Raw genomic sequence first — 22,688 nt, 5'->3', positions numbered from 1 at the left:
AATATTTATGAATACTCAAATGCATACGTAAACTCTCTTCCAACGGCTCTGCTCTATGGTTAGTTCAGACTGGTGACGCAGTGCACAATGACAGTTGGTTGATTTTCGCTCTCCACTTCCTGTGAAGTGATGTATCGATGTTCCCTTATTCCCTATGCAGTGCCCTTCGAACTGAAGATGTTCGTTCCCTTCGGATTGGAATCTCACTTAAGATGGCGAAATACCCTGTGAAGTCCACTTACGGTCGAATGGAACGCACCTAGTGTTTTTTATTTACCTGTTTCTAAACATGTACAAGAATAGCACATTTTACAATAACATGTTTACAGTATTCCTTAATAAATCACATAGGATAGGCCTTAACTGGGTGTTTTTCATTACGTAAGATTTCAGCGTTGTCATTCGCCTTTTTTGTGTTCAAAACTTTCTCGTTACAGTCCCAAAACTGTGAGACTCTGCTTGTTGTCCACCACTCTACATGGACTTACATCATCTTGAAAGAAGGACAGTCTATGGGTAAGAAGCGCAAAGGCTCCAATATTTATTTCCCCGAAGCACCTTTCACGCAGGCAGCGGAAGCAGATGTGTCTACCACAATGAGGGCAGACGATGTTGGGACAGCCTGTTCCTTTGTGTGTAAGCAGGGCCTTGCAACCTGGACAGGCCCTGAAGTATGGACATCCTCTCACCGAGCTTTGTGGGTCACTGATTTTTGTGTCGCTGAGGAGAGCAGAACGGAGCGCACAGTTCGGCAGCATGCAGGATTCGGTGGTCGAAGAGTCGCGTGGCCATTCTCTCTGACATGCCAAGCAAAACTGAAACACGCACCGCTTCGATTTAGAGCAAGACCTGCAGACTGCGCGCTGACCATCCGGAATGCCAATATCAGACTGCTGACAAATGGGACACTGGGAAAGGGGGAAAGAATTTGTGGGATTTGGTCACACAAATAAATAAAGAGGGCCCTACTTCACAGATTCCATTAACTTGCTATTCCACTTAAAAAAAATTATTTGAGTGAACATTTGCACAATATTTATAACTTCCATAAACTTTTTTTTTTTTTTACTTTATAAAGTGACATAAATCAAGAGGCAGTTAAGATTTTATTAGAGTATACAAACTGTACAAGGCTACCCGACTATGTTGGGCTATGGACACACCAGATGATAAAACATCAATAAAATATATATATATATATTATATATATATTATTATTATAGAGACACACACACACACAATGACCAGTGAAATATGTACCCTAATTGATGTAATTGAAGGTGTAATTACATTCCGAGGGGTAAATAAAGTATTTCCCCCCAATGTACTTAAATGTAAAGTTAAAGGAATGAAACTAGTACAAGTATTTTTCTTCACAGTGGGCCTACTTCAAGTACAGTTTCCTTAAATAATGCTCTAGCCTAATCAAGTACAGTATGGCAGTACAATAACTCATGTACTTTACAACCCAAATCTGAAGCCTTAACCCTGACATAGTTACATCATAAGCTTATTCATTCAACTACAGAATCAAAACTGCAAAAAAATGCATTAAGGCTAATCTTACTAGTTGCCTTAGGAGTACATTTTCGCAATTTTCACATCTAAAATAGAACTAAAATGATTGCTATATCTCAATGACCCTAAAAGTTATAACCCAGGAAGGCTCTTGTAGACACTTATCAGTGGAAAACTGCGTCACAGTTAATCAGACCCCTTGACATAGTGTGCTAAATAGAGTCTAAGAGCTTAATTCCCATCCTATACTACTCTGTCAGAACAAGTGCCTAAAAATAGCGTGTACGAAATGTCTGACGTCATGATGGATATCAGAGCTCTCGCGCGGTCAATCTACCTTTGGAACGTTCATGGCTCAAATCCTCCTGGACCACATTCACAGATGACAAACCTGAGTGAGAGAGAGAGTAGACGAGGGTCAGCAGATTAGAAAGGAAAAGGTAAGACAAAGGTATTGAGAACTGGTAGGGAAACTGAGGAGACTGACATTAGGGGAGAGTAGGATAAGATGAGCCATTTTTTACTTATGTGGTCCTCAAGATAAGAGATAATTAGGCAGGAGTACAATGAAAGTTGTAAGAAATGTGTCATCATTTTAAATGATCAGAATACATGACAAAGGGTTCTAAAAACATGGCTTCTTATAAAAAAAAGGTAAGTTGATCCGAGTCAGTGGGTAAGTTGCACCATCTGGGTGTAAACTGACCAACTGAATCTGAATCAAACCCATGTGAAATTTTAAAGATAATTTATCTCTTTTAAAAACTAATTTAATAACCAAATTTCCTGTTATTAATAGTCATATTTATTTTCTTAAAGCTAACTTAAACAACATAAAACCAACCAAATGAAGTTGAAATTTCAATATCTTTAATTGTTTGCATTTCTGAAACAATAAGTTGAAGACCAAAGTTCTAACCTTCCCAAAAACAGACTAAACAGAGAGTTTGTTGAGTATAATTAAATAAAAAACGTAATTAGAATGAATGAATAAATGGCGCTGAAACTAATAAACATTTTAGTCAAACGGTTCTTGGCATGGTAGTTTTTCCTGCAATGTCGAACATGTTAGGCCATTAGGGACTACAGGTGGAAAGATATATGATTAAGCATCTTTTGGTTCTTATCAGAGAAGTTTATTTGATTGTTCCCATCAAATAAACTCAAAAAAAAAAAAACTAGTTGCGTAATATTACATTGAAATTATACCAGTTTATACTTCAGATATTTAACTTAACTACAGTGCCCTATATGGTGGGGTAAGTTAAAACGCTGGCTCAATTTAACCCACAGCATTTGGCTCACTTTGCCCCCATAACTGCCATTTTGGACAACTAGCTTGCTTACCAATTCAGGCTGATATTTTGCTAAATGATTTGCATGATTTTATAATTGCTAAATCACCAATATGGATCAAAACTATTTTTAGACATGGACAAATTTGCTTTGATGTAACAGCCATTACATTTGTTATGCTAAAATTTTACTTTGACAACCCAAAAACAGTTTTTAAAGTAAATGGGTGTCTTCCACTCCTCCTGTGTGTCACAGTCTGACAGAAATCACGAGTGGTTCCAAAATATGTGGTCAAATGACAATAAAACAAAAAAAAAGAGGTGGGTGAACTCCCCCCCTATACCACAAATGATCCACCACATGAAAATGTACTAAGTGCACCAGAATAACATCTAAGGTGTAAAATAACAGGCACTTCAAACATCAAATTTTTTTTTTGCCAACAAGAAAATATAATTTTTTCCTATAAGTGTGAATTCGAAAAGTCTGAATTATATTCAGTGACTGTTGCAATAGGATGTAAGCCTATAAGAGCAGCAAACAACTAGAAGTAAAATTAATAAACCAGTACGTACCGGTGACTCAGTGTTCTGTCCACTTCTTTGTGCATAGAGACACAAAACGTTTCTGTTTATTTCCTGTAAGCTTAAACATACTGAAGGGGAATACCAACAGACCTGCTTCTTTCACTTTCAGTTTTTACACAGAGAATATAATAGATACAAAAGATACCATATTGACAGTCTAATATAATCCTGTATGTGTCGTTGTTTGTTTGTTTTTCTTGAAAAATACTATTAATTGAAAAGATGCCAGCAGATGTTTCGTGATATGGGTTTATATAGTGACAGCTGCTGACCAGTGAAGGAAAGTTCTGGCTCTGTCCCTTTATATTCTGGCTCTGATCACTCATCAATGCTGTTATTATGAATCTGTTTTACTGCATTCTAATCCTCTTTACCGTAATCTATATGTTCTGTGGTACTTTTCCCTTCTCGAAAAATGTGAAGATTCACTGCAGCTTTTACAACAAATCCTATTCAAATAATGAAATGAAATTACATGCAGAAGTTCTAACAGTCAAACCAAAATCACAAATTTAATATGAATTCTTCAGTTCCAAAATGCTTCTCTTCATTCTCTTAAACAATTATTTGAATCATCAGGATTATAATTTGATCTAATTATAATGAGATATATTTCTGCACCTCTGGCTTACAAAGAAAAGAGAAAAACAGAACTTTTTGGAGTAAAAATGTATTCTCTTTGGAAATCAAAATACAGTATTCTCACTTTTCCTTTCTCATTATTAAATCAATCAAATTTAAATTAAAATGTTATTTTTAGTAGTTTATCCTCAAAGTTATTCCATTTATCCACTACTACAGTTCTAGATGTCGAAGGATCTCAGTGTTATCCACTATCACACAGGGCTCTGGCTCAAGATCATCATCATCATCATCATCATCGTCATAGTCTTCATTGTCATAGCATTCTGGGCGCAGGCAGCGAAAGCAGAACTCCTCGTTGCAGTGTGGACAAATTATGTTAGGGCACCCCTCACCGTTGTGTGTTAGTAGGGCATGACATCCAGGACAGGCCCTGAGGTACGGGCATCCTTTCACCGAACTTTGCGGTTCACTGATCAGTTTCACGCTTAGGAGGGCAGCACGGAGCGCACAGTTCGGCAGCATGCAGGAGTTGGTGGTCGAAGCATTGCGAGGCCATTCCCTCTGACATGCCCAGCAGAACTGAAACACGCACCTCTTCACTTTAGAACAAGACTTGCAGACCGCACGCTGACCCTCCAGCTTTCTGATATCAGACTGCTGACAATGGGGACACTAAAAAGTCAGACAAACAGTGAACATTCATCCCTCAGTGACCCTTTTCTGCAGGATACATCATCAAATGACGTTGGTCACTATGAGCCAACCACTAAAAAAGTATGTTCTATATAGAATGAATGTGTGTAATATGAATATAATTCAAACGAAGTACATTCAAAATGTTTCAACACGCTTCACTACCTTTCACAACTCCTCTCATGTGACCTCATGGGATAGTAAAGTGTCCATTATCCACACTTCAGAATCTTGCCTGAAGCAGTAGGTTTTCCGGATACTTTTTGCCCACTCTTTTATGAGTACTATGAATTCAGACATTCTTCTTGTCATATACTGTTGCCTACTATATAGTAGGGAAGTATGTGATTTTGGATGCAGCCATTCTGAAGTGCGTTAAGAACACTTTACTATACCATGAGGCCATGGAAGAGGATTTGTGAATGGAAGGGAAGCAACGCAGCTGACTCCCTAGGTCACATGACAGTGACAACATGGCAGATGTAGTACAACCGAGTTTCATTCATACTACATACATTCATACTATATAGAAGATACTTTTTAATGGTTGCGAAGCAAGTTTAAAACCAAATGTAGTACCTACTATACAGTATGCGGTTTCGAACACAGCTGTCCTTATGATTGAGTCATTGAATTATTCACTCAACTGATTCTATCAAAAACACTGAGTCATTCGGTAACAAGGGCAACTGTGTGTTGGTTGGAGATGCAATACAGTGATTAATTGTGCTGGCTTTGTTGGAACCATTTTTGTTGGTGGAGCAAAAAAAAAAGAAAAAAGAAAGAGGCAAATTTGTGTCTAAAAGTTATTTATTATACTATCTATTATTGAAGTGTTATTTAAAATTCACTGTATAAGTGCATAACTTGACTAACAACATATTGCGGCTTTTCTGGAAAAATATGTTTACACTCAGTGCAGACCACTTGAATGCACTAAATTAAAATTTCCTTCCTAGAGGATTATGTTATAATGAGGGCAGATTGTACAAATTCATGAAAATAAAATGAAAATGAAATTAAAATAAAGCATTACCTTTGGACTGTTCATGGTTTAAAATTTCCTGTTCCACATCCACAGATAGACTGAGAAACCTGTGAACAATACAAAGAAATACTGATAATTTAGAGTAAATTAAAAGGTGTTTAAGCCACTGGAGAACAACACATGCATATTCAACATACACAATTTTTAAATCAGTCAGGAAAAGGCCAATTAATCAATGCCTAATTCTTAATACAACGAGACAACACTTATTCATTCCTAGTGTACAAGTCATAAATGTACAAATGTCAATTTCCTCTGAACTGACTGTTCACAATGATAACAGAACATGTAGAGAGTGAAGTAACTAAAAACAAAAACATTAAGCAAATAACAAATACCTTCTTTACTGGTAGATCATAAACACGTCTGTGCCTGAACCGGTATGTTCCTGCTTGTAATCACAGCTTGAATGAAGGGGAATACCAAAGAACCACATAACTTTCACTTTGTCTTTACTCACTAATGTCAAACACAACCTTAAATGACCTTTTTTCACTGCTTCCTAACTGATTATATGACAGAGTGGGATCATTTTAACTGACATTAACAGTGAGTGCAAGATTTATTGTCTGTTCAGGTTACAAACGAATCGGTTACCTAACGTAACCTCGGTTCTCTCTAGAAGAGGGAACGAGTATTGCGTAAGCTAGCTTACGCTGCGGGAAAGATTCATCTTTGCTGAGAGTTTGAAGCCAAAAAATTATTTCATAATTTGTATCCATTGACAACGCAGTTCCTCTGCGGCAGACCTAGAGCAGGCTAGCTAGCAGCTCATTGGTTCGCTCAGAGAGAACTGCTTAAGCCTATGGGAGAGCGGGGCTGAACCCGCTTCCAATGAGAGGCGCCCGCGCGCTCATTGCGTCATGGCCCGCCAGAATGGGCGTGGCTATGGTGTATATAACAGTCTCTCCCAGGCTTATATGTTGATTTATTTCAGCGTGAAGCGAAACGCTAGTAGCGCAAGCACGGCCGGGAACGCAATACTCGTTCCCTCTTCTAGAGAGAACCGAGGTTACGTTAGCTAACCGATTCGTTCTCTTACGAGAGGTTCTCTCGTATTGCGTAAGCTAGCTTACGCTGCGGGAACACCTGGTCAACGCCGTGCGCGCTATGAATCCACTCATGAATCCCAGGGTGATACCGGGGGATTTTTAACGTGGAGTGAATGTATTATGAGGCCGGCAGAGCGGGCACATGAAGTGTATACATAAGCATGTATGAGGCCGGCAGAGCGGGCACATCAAGTGTATAAGCATTTAAGGAGAGCACAAGGGGCGAACCGGTTGTGTGAGGGACTCCCAGTAATGCAGCTTCTTAGGGAGCTGGTCGTTAGACAATTAGTAATTTTGCCTGCAAGGCGGGAACTTCCAAGTTGTAAAATCTGACAAAAGTGGACGGGGAGGCCCATCCCGCGGCCACACAAATGTCATGAATGGAAATTCCACAGGACCATGCCCACGATGAGGCCATGCCTCTAGTGGAGTGCGCCCTGATGCCCAGAGGGCAGGGCAGGCATTTAGATGCGTAAGCAGAGGCGATAGCGTCTACTATCCATCTAGACAGTGTCTGTTTAGAGGCGGCCAGACCTTTGGTGCGCCCCCCAAACGACACGAAAAGCTGCTCAGCGCGTCTGAACGCGGCAGCGCGCGTAGTGTACAATCTCAGAGCCCGCACCGGGCAGAGGAGATTGGCGTCGCGCTCACTATCGGATGAAGGCAGAGCCGATAGGGAAATAATCAGAGCCCTGAACGGGGTACCAATCGCCTTCGGGACATAGCCATGTCTAGGTTTGAGAATGACAACAGAATCATTCGGTCCAAACTCAAGACACGCGGCGCTGGATGAGAGCGCGTGAAGATCCCCCACGCGTTTTACTGAGGACAGAGCCGTCAGAAAAACGGTTTTGAGCGAGAGGTATTTTAGGTCCACAGACTCGAGCGGTTCGAACGGGGGTGCTTTCATAGCTTCGAGAACTATAGAAAGATCCCAGATAGGAACCGAAGGGGGGCGCGGAGGGTTCATCCTCTTAGCTCCCCTGAGGAAGCGGATGACTAACTCGTCTTTGCCCAGGGACTGAGCGCGTCGGGGTTCAGAGAACGCCGCGACGGCTGCCACGTAAACCTTGAGAGTGGAGGGGGACCTGCCCTTGTCCAGCATCTCTTGAAGGAAAACAAGCAAAGACGGCACCTCGCATGACCGTGGGTCCAGATGTTTGTCGGTGCACCATTTTGAGAACACAGACCATTTAGACGCATAGAGCCTTCTCGTGGAAGGTGCTCTAGCCTGTATGATAGTGTTTCTTACTCCTTCTGGCAAATCGACGAATAGTCGTTGATCACCCATGCATGTAGCGCCCAGCGCCGTGGATGGGGGTCCCAGATCGTGCCGCGAGCTTGAGAGAGGAGATCTGCTCTGACTGGGATGGGCCACGGGGCTGTCTGTGACAGCTGAGTGAGCTCCGGAACCCAATTCTGACTCTCCCAACGCGGGGCTATGAGGAGCACCGAGTGGCGTGTGTCCCTGATCCTCTGAATTACCTGTGGTAGCAGAGCGATCGGAGGGAATGCATAGAGCGGGCGGCGAGGCCATTCCTGGGCTAGCGCGTCCTCGCTCCTTGAGAAAAATATTGGGCAGTGAGCGTTCTCTTCTGACGCGAAGAGGTCCACCTCTGCTCTGCCGAATAGCCGCCACAGTATTTGGGGTACACGGCTGTTTAACCAAAGCTGAAACGGACGCATGTGCAGAAGGCCCAGCTGAAGCACAGCGGAGGCTGAGGCCATGTAACCCAGCATCCTCTGAAAAGCTTTCAGAGGTGTGCGGGTGCCCATCTGAAACGAGGCGGCCAGTCGCTGTACACTGCGCGCGCGCTGTGTAGACAGGCGAGCCGTCATCGTGACCGAGTTCAAATCTATTCCTTGAAAGGAAATCGATTGACTGGGTTGAAGGGAGCTCTTTGTCCAGTTGACAGAGAGGCCCAGCGTTTTCAGATGGTCGAGGAGAACTGCGCGGTGCGACAGAAGCTCCGTCTGTGATTGGGCCAAAATCAGCCAGTCGTCCAGATAATTCAATATGCGCAGCCCCTGGCTCCGCAGGGGGGCGAGCGCCGTATCCATGCACTTCGTGAATGTACGGGGCGCCAGGGATAAGCCGAACGGGAGAACGGCGTATTGATAAACATGACCCTCGACGGCGAAACGTGAGAATGGCCTGTGACGGGGATTTATCTGGATCTGAAAATAGGCGTCTTTCAGGTCTAGAGAGATGAACCAGTCCCCCTGGCGCACCTGCGCGAGGAGTTTCCTGGTAGTGAGCATCTTGAACGGTCTCTTCATGAGGTCTGAGGCCGCCGTCTTTCTTGGGAACCAGAAAATAACGGCCGTAAAACCCCCACTCGGTCATAGATGGTGGGACTCTCTCTATGGCGCCCTTTTGCAACAGCGTCGCAATTTCTGAGCGGAGCGTGCCGGCGGCCAGCGGGCTGACAGTAGATTCGAGCCGCGCGCGCGCACGAGGCGGGCGGCGGCGAAACTGTAGCAGATAGCCGTTCTTTATAATGCTTAGCACCCACGGGGAAATGCCTGGAATGGCCTCCCACGCTTTGGAGCATGCGGCTAGTGGCCGAATGGCTATATCGCCCTGATTGCTGCACATAGCGGCCTGGACACAGTGTGTGGGCGCGCTTTGAATGTGTGTGGCAACGGGATTTGCACTCAGAGAGGAGTCTATGGGCCGTGAAACAGAGCGAGCAGAGAGGGGACACGCGCACGAGCTCGTGGGCGTGTTTATGTTCTCTGATATTAGAGCGGGCTGTGCCCGTTTCATGTGATGGGGCTCTGAGAGAGACACGGGATATGTTATGCTTGTGTGTATGGGTGAGCACATGATTGTGGGCACATTTTCTACACAACTGGCAAATTTTCTCTTTTTGAGATTTCTCTGGGTAGCCGTAAAAACGGCTTTTTGTCGCTCGCAAGCGGGCTGGGACACCGGCTTGTTTGTGGCGGTCAACACTACAGCAGTCGGCGAAACAACGGGGACTGGCAGAGGGCGAAGCTTTGACGGCGGTCCGGCCGCAGCGGGAGAGCACCGTCGTTTTCTTAACTTTGCTAGGCAGACTTCTGATGATCAGGCTTCAGCGTGATCTTGGGTCGCGGGCCCCGTGGGGGCGGCGGTCTGCGGCGGCTGTCAGAGCGAGAGCGAGGGCGGCCGCCCTGTCTGCGCTGGGCTGTTTGAGTCTGCGGAGGGGGGCGCTGTGGTGGAGCTCTGGCAGGAGGCTCGCGAGAGCGGCCCGCGGAAGAGCTAGCGCGGCGGGGCAGAAACAAATTCATGGCCTGAGTAGCTTTCTGGACCTCGGAAAAGCGATCGACGATTCCCGTGACAGCAGATCCAAAAAGGCCCGTCGGGGAGAGGGGCGCGTTAAGAAACGTGGCGCGCTCAGAATCTCCCATGTCGGCGAGCGTGAGCCATAAGTGTCTCTCGGCTACACAAAGGCTGGCCATGCATCTCCCCAGAGCTTGTGCGGCGGCTTTAGTGGCGCGAAGGGCGAGGTCCGTAGCACTTCTCAGATCCGTGACAGCGGGGGAGGGGTTTCTACCGCTTTCGGCCCACTCACGGAGAATATCGCTCTGTAACACTTGGAGGACAGACATAGAATGTAGCGCTGCGGCGGCCTGACCGGCGGAGCATGAAAGCTCGAGGTCGCTCTGCAAGCTTTCGAAGGAAGCGTGGGGGAAGAGCGCCATCTAGCAGAGGGCGGGCAGAGGTGTGCGGCGACCAAGTCCTCAACGGGCGGCATGGCTGAGTAACCTTTTTCGGCGGCTCCGTCCACCGAGCGCAGCGAGGCGGATATATCGGAGCGGTTTCTAGCCGAGAGCGGGGCATTCCAGGACTTCGTCAGCTCTGTGTGAAGTTCAGGCAGGAATGGGGCGGCCCGGTTGCACGCGGGGGTCGAGGGCCGATGAAAAAAGCTGCCGTCCATCCGGTTCGGGGCCTGCTCGGGTGGAGGAGACCACTCGAGACCGAGGCGTTCGACGGCCTGTGAGAGGAGGCGCATTAGTTCCTCCTCTATCCTGGCGCGGATCCCCGCCGACTCTCTCGTGGATCCGAGAGATGACCATTCTTCACTGTCTGACGCGAGCAGTGAACAGGAATCCTTCTCCTCCGTGGCGTCATCGGAAGCGACAGAGCGGCCACTCGGCGGCAACTGTATGTCCGGCAGGGGCGGGGAGGGAGAGCGGGAAGCGGGAAGCGGCGGCGGCGGCCCGCATGGTTCCGCAGGGGGCTCCGGCGGCCTCTGGGAGTGGCGTTTCTTCTTACGCGGCGAAGAGGGAGGCGGCGCGGGAGCGGATTTTGCTGCCAGAAGTCGTGCCCGCAGGGACGACAACGGCAGGCTCTCACAGAAGTCGCATCCTCCATCCGCGAGGGCGAGTTCTGCGTGCTCGAGTCCCAGGCAGAGAGCGCAGATGACATGGCGGTCTCCGTCCTCGAGAGGAGCGCGGCAAGAGCCGCAGGAAAAACGAGACATCTTTAAAAAGACGCTCGGCTCTTTTAGATATATAGAGAAAAGAGAAGGATACAGTCGTCGGATGGCGCTAGCTTGCAGGGCGGCTGAAGGTGGCGAAGACGGCCGGCTTCTTCAGGGTCCGGGAGCTCGCTAGAGTGATGCCTTCTCGACGGCGACGGCTTTTCTCAGGACAGCAGAAGCGTGCAGCTTGCTGAAGATGAAATTAATCAACATTTAAGCCTGGGAGAGACTGTTATATACACCATAGCGACGCCCATTCTGGCGGGCCATGACGCAATGAGCGCGCGGGCGCCTCTCATTGGAAGCGGGTTCAGCCCCGCTCTCCCATAGGCTTAAGCAGTTCTCTCTGAGCGAACCAATGAGCTGCTAGCTAGCCTGCTCTAGGTCTGCCGCAGAGGAACTGCATTGTCAATGGATACAAATTATGAAATAATTTTTTGGCTTCAAACTCTCAGCAAAGATGAATCTTTCCCGCAGCGTAAGCTAGCTTACGCAATACGAGAGAACCTCTCGTAAGAGAACGGTCTGTCACGGAAGGGTCAAAAGTGAAACGAGGATTCATGTGCAGGAAACTCATGATATTTATTAAACAAAACAAAACAAAACAAAACAAAACAAAACAAAACAAAACAAAACAAAACACAAAACTCCCCATGGGGGAAAACTAGACATGCATATGGCATCAGACAAGAAACACGATGGAACATAGACAACGAACCAGCACAGGACTGCAAACACAGGGAGACTAAATAGGAAGCAAACAAAAGGTAACGAACAAGGCAGGTGGGGCAAATTAATCAATAATCAGGTAACAAGATGGGAGGGGCCAGACAATTGACAAGAGAGGACATGGCACAATGAATACAAGACAAGCCATTTGCTCACAACAAACCAGACTAAACACAAACACAGGACAAACCGGGGGCCTGTACCATGAAGGTAGCTGAACAAACTCGGAGTTACAGGATTAGTTTTGAGTTGACAAAACCAAACCGATGCAATCAGGCTTTATTGGTACCATGACGCAGCTCATCAACTTTCTCTGTCAACTCAGGCTTTGATCTTAAGCTATGATTACTCCACGAGCGCGTGCACATACCAAAGTGACGTTGGCACCGAACAACCAATCGCGTTCGATATGGATAGAGCGAGAGCGATATTTTCTTTCCGCGGAGGAGCAAGAGATAATCATTCAGAATTACGATGAATTTAAATATGTATTACAAGCTCGAAACAATACGGTCTCTGCTGCCAAAGCAAGAGAAGACTGTTGGAGAAAGATTGCTGATTGTGTTTATGTGTAAGCTAAATAAATACGTTCTTTATTCATGTAAAATGATGTATATTTAGGCTATGAATGTATGTGTGTGTGAAATATAGCCTATATTTTTATAATATATAAAAAAATGTGCATGTACTAATAAAGATTAATATTCATTGATTTTTAGATGCAACTCCAAACGTTCTTGGCAGATGATAAAGACCAAATATAAAAATATAATTCAAAGTATAGTAAGTATTTACACACAACCTTTTATTATTTTTTTATTAACTCTTGTTTGAGGCAAACCAAAAAAAGAGTGAAATTCAGAAAACCAGTGGAGGGCCACTCCTCCAGAATACACTGAGTTGGCTCTGATAGGAATAAGGGACGGCCGATTATGGATGGGATTACAGGTGCTGTACAATCTGACCCTGGTGCTGGCTCCTCTAAACAAGTAACACTGGGTACGTGTGTGATACATTACTATTTTAAGTTTTAAATATGGCTGACTGTATGTTCTGCAGTAGAGGGAAATGCAGTGTCCCTGTTGAAGCCAGCACACACACAAGTCTCCCACACAGAGGTCAGTATGCAGCAGACAGAACACCAGAAACATATTGGCCTATACTTTTATTTATCAGGGAGGAGGAAATGATGAAGACACTGTCTGTGTTCTGGGACAGTTGCTGAGGTGAATGCACTGGGCTTTTTATTAAGGCAAACATTTGAATGTGTGGCATAAAACAGGGACTGGCCCAAGTTACACATCTCTTTTATTTGTAGGATTTTTCACAACCTGTCCCAGAAACTGAAGCCTCTACCTCAACAGGCTTCAAAAGAAATGTGAACAAGGTAAGGATTTAAAACCCTTGACATATATAACAGGTGTTTGTCAAGGAACTTTTTGTAAGTTGATTAGCCTCCCAAAAACTTGTAATGATCATGTTTGTGGTGGAATTATGTTTCAGGTGGAAACAGACTCAGTCAGGGCCCTTTACAAAAGGAGCCTATGGAGCTAGACTGCACACTAAAGGAGCATATGGAGCTAGACTGCACACTAAAGGAGCCTATAGAGCTAGACTGCACACTAAAGGAGCCTATAGAGCTAGACTGCACACTAAAGGAGCCTATAGAGCTAGACTGCACACTAAAGGAGCCTATAGAGCTAGACTGCACACTAAAGGAGCCTATAGAGCTAGACTGCACACTAAAGGAGCCTGTAGAGCTAGACTGCACACTAAAGGAGCCTATAGAGCTAGACTGCACACTAAAGGAGCCTATAGAGCTAGACTGCACACTAAAGGAGCCTATAGAGCTAGACTGCACACTAAAGGAGCCTATAGAGCTAGACTGCACACTAAAGGAGCCTATAGAGCTAGACTGCACACTAAAGGAGCCTGTAGAGCTAGACTGCACACTAAAGGAGCCTATAGAGCTAGACTGCACACTAAAGGAGCCTATAGAGCTAGACTGCACACTAAAGGAGCCTATAGAGCTAGACTGCACACTAAAGGAGCCTATAGAGCTAGACTGCACACTAAAGGAGCCTGTAGAGCTAGACTGCACACTAAAGGAGCCTATGGAGCTAGACTGCACACTAAAGGAGCCTATAGAGCTAGACTGCACACTAAAGGAGCCTATAGAGCTAGACTGCACACTAAAGGAGCCTATAGAGCTAGACTGCACACTAAAGGAGCCTATAGAGCTAGACTGCACACTAAAGGAGCCTGTAGAGCTAGACTGCACACTAAAGGAGCCTATAGAGCTAGACTGCACACTAAAGGAGCCTATAGAGCTAGACTGCACACTAAAGGAGCCTATAGAGCTAGACTGCACACTAAAGGAGCCTATAGAGCTAGACTGCACACTAAAGGAGCCTATAGACTGCACACTAAAGGAGCCTGACTGTGAGCTGAGGAGGCTCCACATTTAAAAAATATATGTAACAGCTAGATTAAACTGATCTCAGCATGTGAACTTATTTAACCAAGTAACACTTTAGCATGAATATTTATTAATGCAACTTTCTATTGCTTTCTTTCTCCCCCCCATCCCACAAAACCAATAAAACAGTTTGAGACCTATCTGCAGTTTCAATGTGCTTTTATTAAGTGTAATATTGTATGGTGATTGCAACTACATTTGCACCAGCTGGGTGGTCAAGTGTGTTCGGGTCAGTTTCATCGGGGAGAAGCTTTCTGTGGTGGTTCTGGCTCCTTTCTATGGTGGCTGTATTGTGCAGAATGGCACATGCAGACACTATCTGTGATGCCCACTCTGGTGACTCTTAAGCGCCGAAGACAGTTGAAACGTGCCTTTAGGATGCCAAAGATCATCTCTAACTTTTACTATGGTTTTACTGACACATGAGGGTCATGATAGGGGGTTATTGTGTAGGTTTTGCTGTCCCAATTCAAATTAACAGTGTTTTGTACTGTACCGAATTTAACTAGCTTTCCTCAAAGCGCTGACACAACATACTCACGGAAATATTGTTATCTGTTAATTTTACTATTAATTTAAAGATTCATCTCACAGAAAATAATAATTTCACATGTTCACATAATCTCTACCTGAACATTAAGGCTGTGAAAAGACTTTCTATTAACATAATCTGCCTCATGTTCTCCAAGAGAAGTGGAGATTGCAACATGTGTGCAGGCTATTGCTCCAATGACTCTATAGGGACTCCTATCATGAGATTAAAATAATGCTTAACATGTAGGCTACTGTATTATATACATTTGTGAAATTTGCTTTTTGAAAAAAAAAAAAAAAAAACGATGTCACCCTATCAATATATTTTACCGGCAATTTTATAAAAACCCTCTATTATGGACATGGTCAATAAATGTCTGGGGAACACTAAACTATTAATGTACTCCTGCAGAGCGAGGACCACTTGCGAATGGTTCGACAAACCGTGTTTTCCCCTAGATTCTGTGCATCACCGATCGTGCAAGTTTGTAGGCTACCACTTGCAAAAAAAAAAAAACGCAACGCAATACCATTTATGGTACAGTAAGTGCATGAATTCGATGTGTTAAATTATTTATGTGCGGCTCAAGAAGTTCGCAAAGATAAGATATTCCTTCCGCAGAAAATCGGTATCTTTCATACACTATCAGGAAAGGCAAGGGGATTTTGTCCGGCTAAAAACTCTTTCTCTACGATGTGCTCGTCTAACAATTTGCGCTGAGATGTCCACAGGATTTGAAAGAAAATGTAAAGCCATTGCAACAAACACTGGGAATTAGTTACGTCACCTATATGTGTCTTTGCTCACAGCTGATTGGTCAAACTTCAGTCTGAGATCTCGAATCCAGAACTTAACCTGCCCCGGAGCAGGTTAGCTGTGCAGCGTAAGATACCATGGCAACGAACACCGATTAAAGCCGAGCTACTTTCATAGTACCTAAAACCCAGGGTTGGCGGAAACTAAGCTGAAACATAGCTGGCTAGCCACCTAAACCGGCTTCATGGTATAGGCCCCGGGAATGTCAGAGCTCTGTCACCAAACCACATAAAAACCAAACAGAAGTGACAGAAACCCTGACACTGTCATTTATGGGACAGAATGGTATTCACTGATTTTAAATGTGATATCATCTGCATTTAGCATTTAGTTATAATAAAGTTTTAGTTATAGATAATTGTTTCTTAGTCACAAATATTTTAATATTCCCATCTTAAAAATAATTAATATTATAATTTTTAGATTACAGAGGTGTATTTAAAATTTTGTTTACAATAAAATACTTTGTATTAGATACTATACTTGTATTTGTCAGGTTTTGATGGTCTGTAATACAGGTCTGACTGACAGTATATTATACTTTGTTATTTATTTGCACTTGCAATTGCAAGATCATTTTTGTATTTGGGTCAATGACGTGGCGTGTCAATTCTGGTGTCCAAAGCATATTCATAATATTAAAAATTATACATTTTTAAATGCACTTAAATCCCCCTCTTTAATTACTCATGTGAGAATTCATTATAAATAATTAATCTTTAAGGAAGATTAGCTCAAAAGTCCCAAAATGTCATTACGGGTAACTGCCCCGGCTTAAAATCTGAATACAAAAACATGACAAAAATGTAAAAAATATATAAAAATATTTAAAATCTACTTGGGCATAATTGCATTGATGTTTTCAACGATACATAGTGATAATAATAAGCTTATTTACATGTTTATGACAGAAAGACTTTTGTCTCCAAATTGTGATTTCTCTAATGTCATTCCTGGATAACAGACATCAATGACACTTTTAGACCATAATGTATTTTAGTATGTCATGTGACATAATATTGTATCAAAAAGAAGACCCTGAAGGAGCACCAGAACATGTGCAAAGGTCAGTAAGCTTCTCTTAAAATGTTGATATTTTGACCTTTTCGGTCACTGGTAAACTTTGTAGCAATATCATCTGTCCTTTTGGATAACAGTAACACTAATAAAACATTTATAATGTTTTTATATTAAAAAACGATCTATTTGATCTAAAAGATTACCTTACGTGATGATAGCTAAGTTGAAGTTATCCATAGGTGGTTAAGTTAGTGCCTGATTTATAAAGAACAAATATTTGTTTTGTCATTCCTAGATAACAACATGTCATTCTTGGAAAACAAAACAACTCTTTTTTTGCCAGGACATGTCATCCGTTATCCAGAATGACATATGCATAACAATCTAGTTTTTAATTAACATTTGTAAACTTTTAGGCATAGTTATTATAGTTATATTATTAACATTTTTAAACTTTCTTTTTTAATTTGGTTCTGAATTTTGAGTTATCAGCAGCCACATGTCTATATGAAATCCCAAATTGATTATATTAATTGTGATTAAAATGTAGTTTTCCGACCACTAATTGTTTGTTGGGCTCTAATTGTGGATATCAGTATTTGTATATGCCAACAATGGTAGAAATGTAATTAATTTAAAAATTCATTACGTTACCCAGGAATGATATTTTCATGGGGAAAAAAGATCTGATTCACCACAAAAATGCTTAATTACATTCTTGAAATGTACATGTCATTGCAATGTCATTGCAATACATACACAACCCTCTAATAAGTATAGAAAGTCCTAAAATTAGAATTTTTTGGCAGTTTTATTTTTTTCAGCTTTAAATCCTTATCCGTCATTCACTCATTTACATATCATCTTTGCGATCACAAACAATTTTTTAACCATCAAAAACTTTTCTTTTAAGTATTTTTTAAAACAGCTAATTTATGTATTTAACTAAATAAATTAAATTTAATAAACTGTAACTGTTTAAAATATCTTAGAATTAACTGGAGCATAAGAGACAGGCTGAAAAAAAAAGTCGATATCGCCATCTTGTGTTTAAATTAACAAACGAACAATTCGAACAAGCTGGTTCTGACCGGTTCTGACAGTTATAACTGGGTAGTTGACGTGACGTGGCTTTTTCACCGTCACAGAAGATATTCATAGAATACTGTAAATGGTTAAACTTTTTCTTGTTTTACATGAATTTGTTGTTTTAATACCAAGTTAATTTTTTTTTTTTTTTTTTACAACTTTGAGCCAAATCTCAAAATCTCTATGGTGTGACGGTAGACAAAATTATTTCATAAATATTAACTTTTAAAAATGAAGCAAATAATGTTTAAAAATCTTAATGAACACTCCTGGCATAACTGTGCAAGTCTTTTCACTGTGGCCATCACTTTTCCTATACATACATTTTTTTTTATATATTTTTTTATAATTATGTTTATTGAATTTTCTTAAAATACAAATATAACAAGACAACAAAACAAAAAAAACAAACAAAAAAAAACAACAACAACAACAAAAAACAGGATCAGATTTGTATATAAAACAGGACCATTCCATAATAAGGCAGATATACAAAAAGGGAAAAAACAACAACATGTATATAATGTAAAACATGTATAAAATAACATTTCCAAAAGATGAAGAGAATGAAAAAAAAAAAGGTTAAATGTCAGTTATAATGTTCCTTGGATACATACATTTCTAAAAGTGTAGGAATTTCATAAAGTTTGTCACAGAAAAAAAAAAGTCCTTTGTGTTATGCAATAACCTGATATTAAGTTGGGCAATATCATGGACAACGACATTTAGTTGAAAGACCCCATTCAAGGTCATGTGACTGAAGACCCTTATGAAGCCCATGAGCAGTGCACATGGTAAGTATTTCTCTCAGAATTGTTCAAACATTTAACTATGTTTTCAGACCACTGAAGTTGGTAAGTTTTTTTGTCCCATGGTGTGACACCCCTAAATTTAATTTTTTAATTCAAATTTGTATTTTTAACAGCAGGACTATGTAATATTATGCAAATGTATCATGCCAATTGCTAATGACAGTTCAGCTAGCATTAGCATGGTTATTAACATGCCACAAAAGCTCAAATATCCTTTGGTGTGACAGGAAATGTCCTTTGGTGTGACACTTTGGCCTGTCACACCATAGAACACAGATGTCACACAATAGGACAAGACCTCCTTAAGAAGCTATTAAAACAATTTGTTTAAACAAATCAATAAAGTTTGTTAAAGTAACAACAGGTAGTTTTTTGCTCTCGGGCTCCCCCTACAGTTGGGAAACAGTATTGTCCTCTACTACTGTCGTAAACTCTGTCATCCTACATGCACGTGCAATTGTTGACAACCAGGATAGCCCTGAACACTGTAGGAGGAGGTCACATGCAGGTGTTCTGCTTGCGTCGCGTGTGAAATGTCTTCATCCCAGGTACAGTGGCATATATTTCAGCATGTCATATGAATATAATTTCATGGGTTTTATTTTTTTTCTAACGACAAATGATCGCGATGCTCACGTTTACAAGCCAGCGTCATTATAGTAGCCTATTGGTTACCGTTTTACTGGATCTATATGATACTTCAATGCAATGTTTGAGTGGTTGATAATAACCATATATCGTCAATATTAAGCTTGACAAGCTTAATAAGCTCAAGCTACCATAAATGAATCTGCAAATTTTACAAATCGATTTGCATTATAGCTTGAGGCAAGACAAATAAACAAATATCACAGACATGTTAGGTATCCTAAAATATGATTTTATTAATAATCTTCCTCCTTTCTTTGTACATGTTGAGTAGACTACACTTTTTAGGTCAAACATTTGCTATTTGCATTTCATCGATTGCAAAGTTCAAATCAGAACGAGAATACTAGCGATAGCTAACCATCAAAAACTAGAATATCGTTTACTAGCTACCAGATTGATAATTCGCTACTACTCTAGCGAATTAGAGAGGTTAGAGAGAGGCATTCTTTTTTCGATGGGGGGTTTGATGCTCCCTGCACACGCAAGGTCTCTCGCTCGCTTTCTCTCTCTGCCGTCCGCGCGCGTTGGAGCACAGTCTCTGTCTCGCGTGCGCGCTCGCTCTAGATTCCGGGAGATTTGACCTGGCCTCTTCCTGTTCCAACATGACTGCGCACCAGTGCACAAAGCAAGGTCCATAAAGGCATGGATGAAGAGTTTGGTGTGGAGGAACTCGCCTGGCCTGCAGAGAGTCCTGACCTCAACCCGATAGAACACCTTTGGGATGAATAAGAAACTGTTATCCAGGTCTAACATCAGTGTCTGACCTCACAAATGCGCTTCTAAAAGAATGGTCAAAATTCCTATAAACACACTACTACACCTTGTGGAAAGCCTTCCCAGAAGAGTTGAAGCTGTTATAGTGGTAAAGGGTGGGTCAACTCCATATCAAACCCTACGGATTAATAATGGGGTCATTAAATGGTTAGTTCACCCAAAAATTATGTCATTAATGACTCACCCTCATGTCGTTCCATGCCCGTAAGACCTCCGTTCATCTTCGGAACACAGTTTAAGATATTTTAGATTTAGTCCGAGAGCTTTCTGTCCCTCCATTGAAAATGTATGTACGGTATTCTGTCCTTGTCCAGAAAGGAAATACAGACATCATCAAAGTAGTCCATGTGACATCAGTGGATTAGTTAGAATGTTTTGAAGCATCGAAAATACATTTTGGTCCAAAAATAACAAAAACTATATTCAGCTTTATTCAGCATTGTATTCTCTTCCGGTTAATCTGAACTGAAATTTGAAAAAAGGTGATATAACAGATGTATTTTATTTATTATCATTGGTACAATTATTAAAATGGTAGAATACTGTACTTTGAAAATGTTGTTTTTGTTACACGGGCGCCGCCATGTTGGATTTCAACATTCGGCTACGTCACTGGCATGGTAGGCCATAGACATAATAAATAGTAATGTAACAGAGACTGTTCTCTGGAACAGATTATCTCCGGTGCAGTGTCCATGCTCCGGCAGCTCACACACCCACACCAGTCACTTCGCCCCAAACGATCCTGTGCTGTATGTGGAGCCTGAAACTGATCTTCCATGTGGTGGTGGTAGTCAGAAAATACTGGACTGTCCCTCACAGGTTCAAATGCATAACCCATGCCGTTAAAACTTTATTCAGCAACATTAGCCATCCTAAAGTTGACTGGATTTGAAAATATCCCTTCATTTAAACTTTTTTCAAATATATTTTTGCAGACTTAATATAATATGTCTTCTTAACTAATCCCAAGCATGAATATTGGTTCAACTTAAATAATTTTGCTCTTCCAACATTTTATTAATTGGTGTTTTTACAGTGTGTCATTCAGAATCACAGATTATTCTTTTTGGAAGTATGACCAACGTAATAATTTTCACCGGAAAATGTCGTCTGAACTAGTAACATTTGTTCATAACTTTTGTTCTGGTTCTGACATTGCAGTAAATCGCGCTGATTAAATCTAAAAATCGCTTATTTTATCACGCGAAACCGTGCAAATGATACTTTGTTCTTAAATTGTTAATGTTAACAACGTCAGCATTGCGTGACAACATGTAGGCTGCAGTTTTAGGACCCCAGTTTTCTGTTACAGCGCCACCTACCGAACTGGATCACCCAAAACACTAATTTAACCCCTTTCCTGGCAAAGATCCCAGACGGCCCCAGATTATTGTTGTTCAACATTCATTACTCCTTAAATATAGTTGACCACTGTTTATGATAAAACTGGTTTGCAGTGACATTAATTTCTTAATTTATGACAGGAGTGCAAAATTATTAATCTGTAACGTTCATTATTTTGAATAGAAATTGTTGAACATTGGTGACCTTGAATGTGCTCTTATTATGACTGTTGACTAAGGGGGTGTGAGTCTAAGGGGTGTGGTTCGTTCATAATGTTTTTCAGGTGTTGCAATTTAATAAAATGACTGCATGCTCCTGTGTGAGTGTGCACGACAGTCAAACGAAACCCGATGGCTCCGTGAGTTTATTCCTCCGTCATGTTTTAGCCGGTTTTCTACCCTTTATGTTATGATGGCGAACTCAACAGGTTATGGGCCCAGGAAGGAGTTTGGAAGCCGGTGGAACCGTTTATGTTTTGACGGGGATGAGAAAAAGTATGAACTGTGGGAAACTAAGTTTCTTGCGCACCTGCGTCTGCTCAGTTTGAAGAGCACCATACTGAGCGAACCACCTGATGATGACGGTGTAGAAGAAGACGCGGAGAAAAATGAGGACGCGTATGCAGAACTGATTCAGCTGTTGGATGATAAAAGCCTTTCCCTTGTGATGAGAGATGCAGCGGATGATGGAAGAAAGGCGCTAAAGATTCTGAGAGAACACTATGCTGGTAAAGGGAAACCACGAGTGATCAGCTTATACACAGAGCTTACGTCTCTTCAGAAAGCTGTCAATGAGAGCGTCACAGATTATGTCATTCGCGCAGAGACCGCTATTACAGCTTTGAGAAATGCGGAAGAGACTTTAAGTGATGGCTTGTTGATTGCAATGGTTCTGAAGGGCCTACCGGACTCTTTTAAGCTATTTTCCATCCACATAACCCAAAGTGATGAAACGATAACTTTCACGGAGTTCAAAACAAAGCTGAGGAGTTATGAGAGCACAGAAAAGTTTAGTGCTGCTTGCTCAGAGGATGACAGCGTGATGAAGGTGAAAGCAAGAGACGGGTGGAATATGAAATTGACCTGTTTCAACTGCGGACAGAAGGGACATAAGGCTGTGGAGTGCATTTCTACTACGAGTGAGCATAGAGAACAGCGACAGTGGTGTAATTTTTGTAAAAGTTCC

The 22,688-nt window shown here is 42.1% G+C and overlaps 1 protein-coding gene and 1 long non-coding RNA gene across 2 annotated transcripts; both read right to left on the bottom strand.

Moving 5' to 3' along the window:
• Positions 1–280: 280 nt before the first annotated feature.
• On the bottom strand, positions 281–3,492 carry LOC130072052 (uncharacterized). Its single transcript, XR_008804065.1, has 3 exons — positions 3,390–3,492; positions 1,856–1,909; positions 281–908 (listed from the first exon to the last, which is right to left on the bottom strand). It is a non-coding gene; the product is annotated as an uncharacterized LOC130072052 (long non-coding RNA).
• Positions 3,493–4,044: 552 nt separating this feature from the next.
• Positions 4,045–6,115, bottom strand: si:ch211-284e13.9 (uncharacterized protein LOC566600 homolog). Its single transcript, XM_056236935.1, has 3 exons — positions 6,066–6,115; positions 5,716–5,774; positions 4,045–4,658 (listed from the first exon to the last, which is right to left on the bottom strand). The coding sequence occupies exons 2-3, from the start codon at positions 5,728–5,730 to the stop codon at positions 4,197–4,199; spliced, it is 477 nt and encodes a 158-aa protein (XP_056092910.1). The 5' UTR covers positions 5,731–5,774; positions 6,066–6,115; the 3' UTR covers positions 4,045–4,196.
• Between the last annotated feature and the right edge of the window lie 16,573 nt (positions 6,116–22,688).

This window comes from Rhinichthys klamathensis, unplaced genomic scaffold (genome assembly GCF_029890125.1).
Source record: "Rhinichthys klamathensis goyatoka isolate OS25496 unplaced genomic scaffold, OSU_Roscu_1.1 h1tg000473l_1, whole genome shotgun sequence".
Taxonomy (NCBI): Eukaryota; Metazoa; Chordata; class Actinopteri; order Cypriniformes; family Leuciscidae; genus Rhinichthys; species Rhinichthys klamathensis.
The sequence above is the reverse complement of the archived record's forward strand: the minus strand, read 5'-3'. Positions and strand labels throughout refer to the sequence as shown.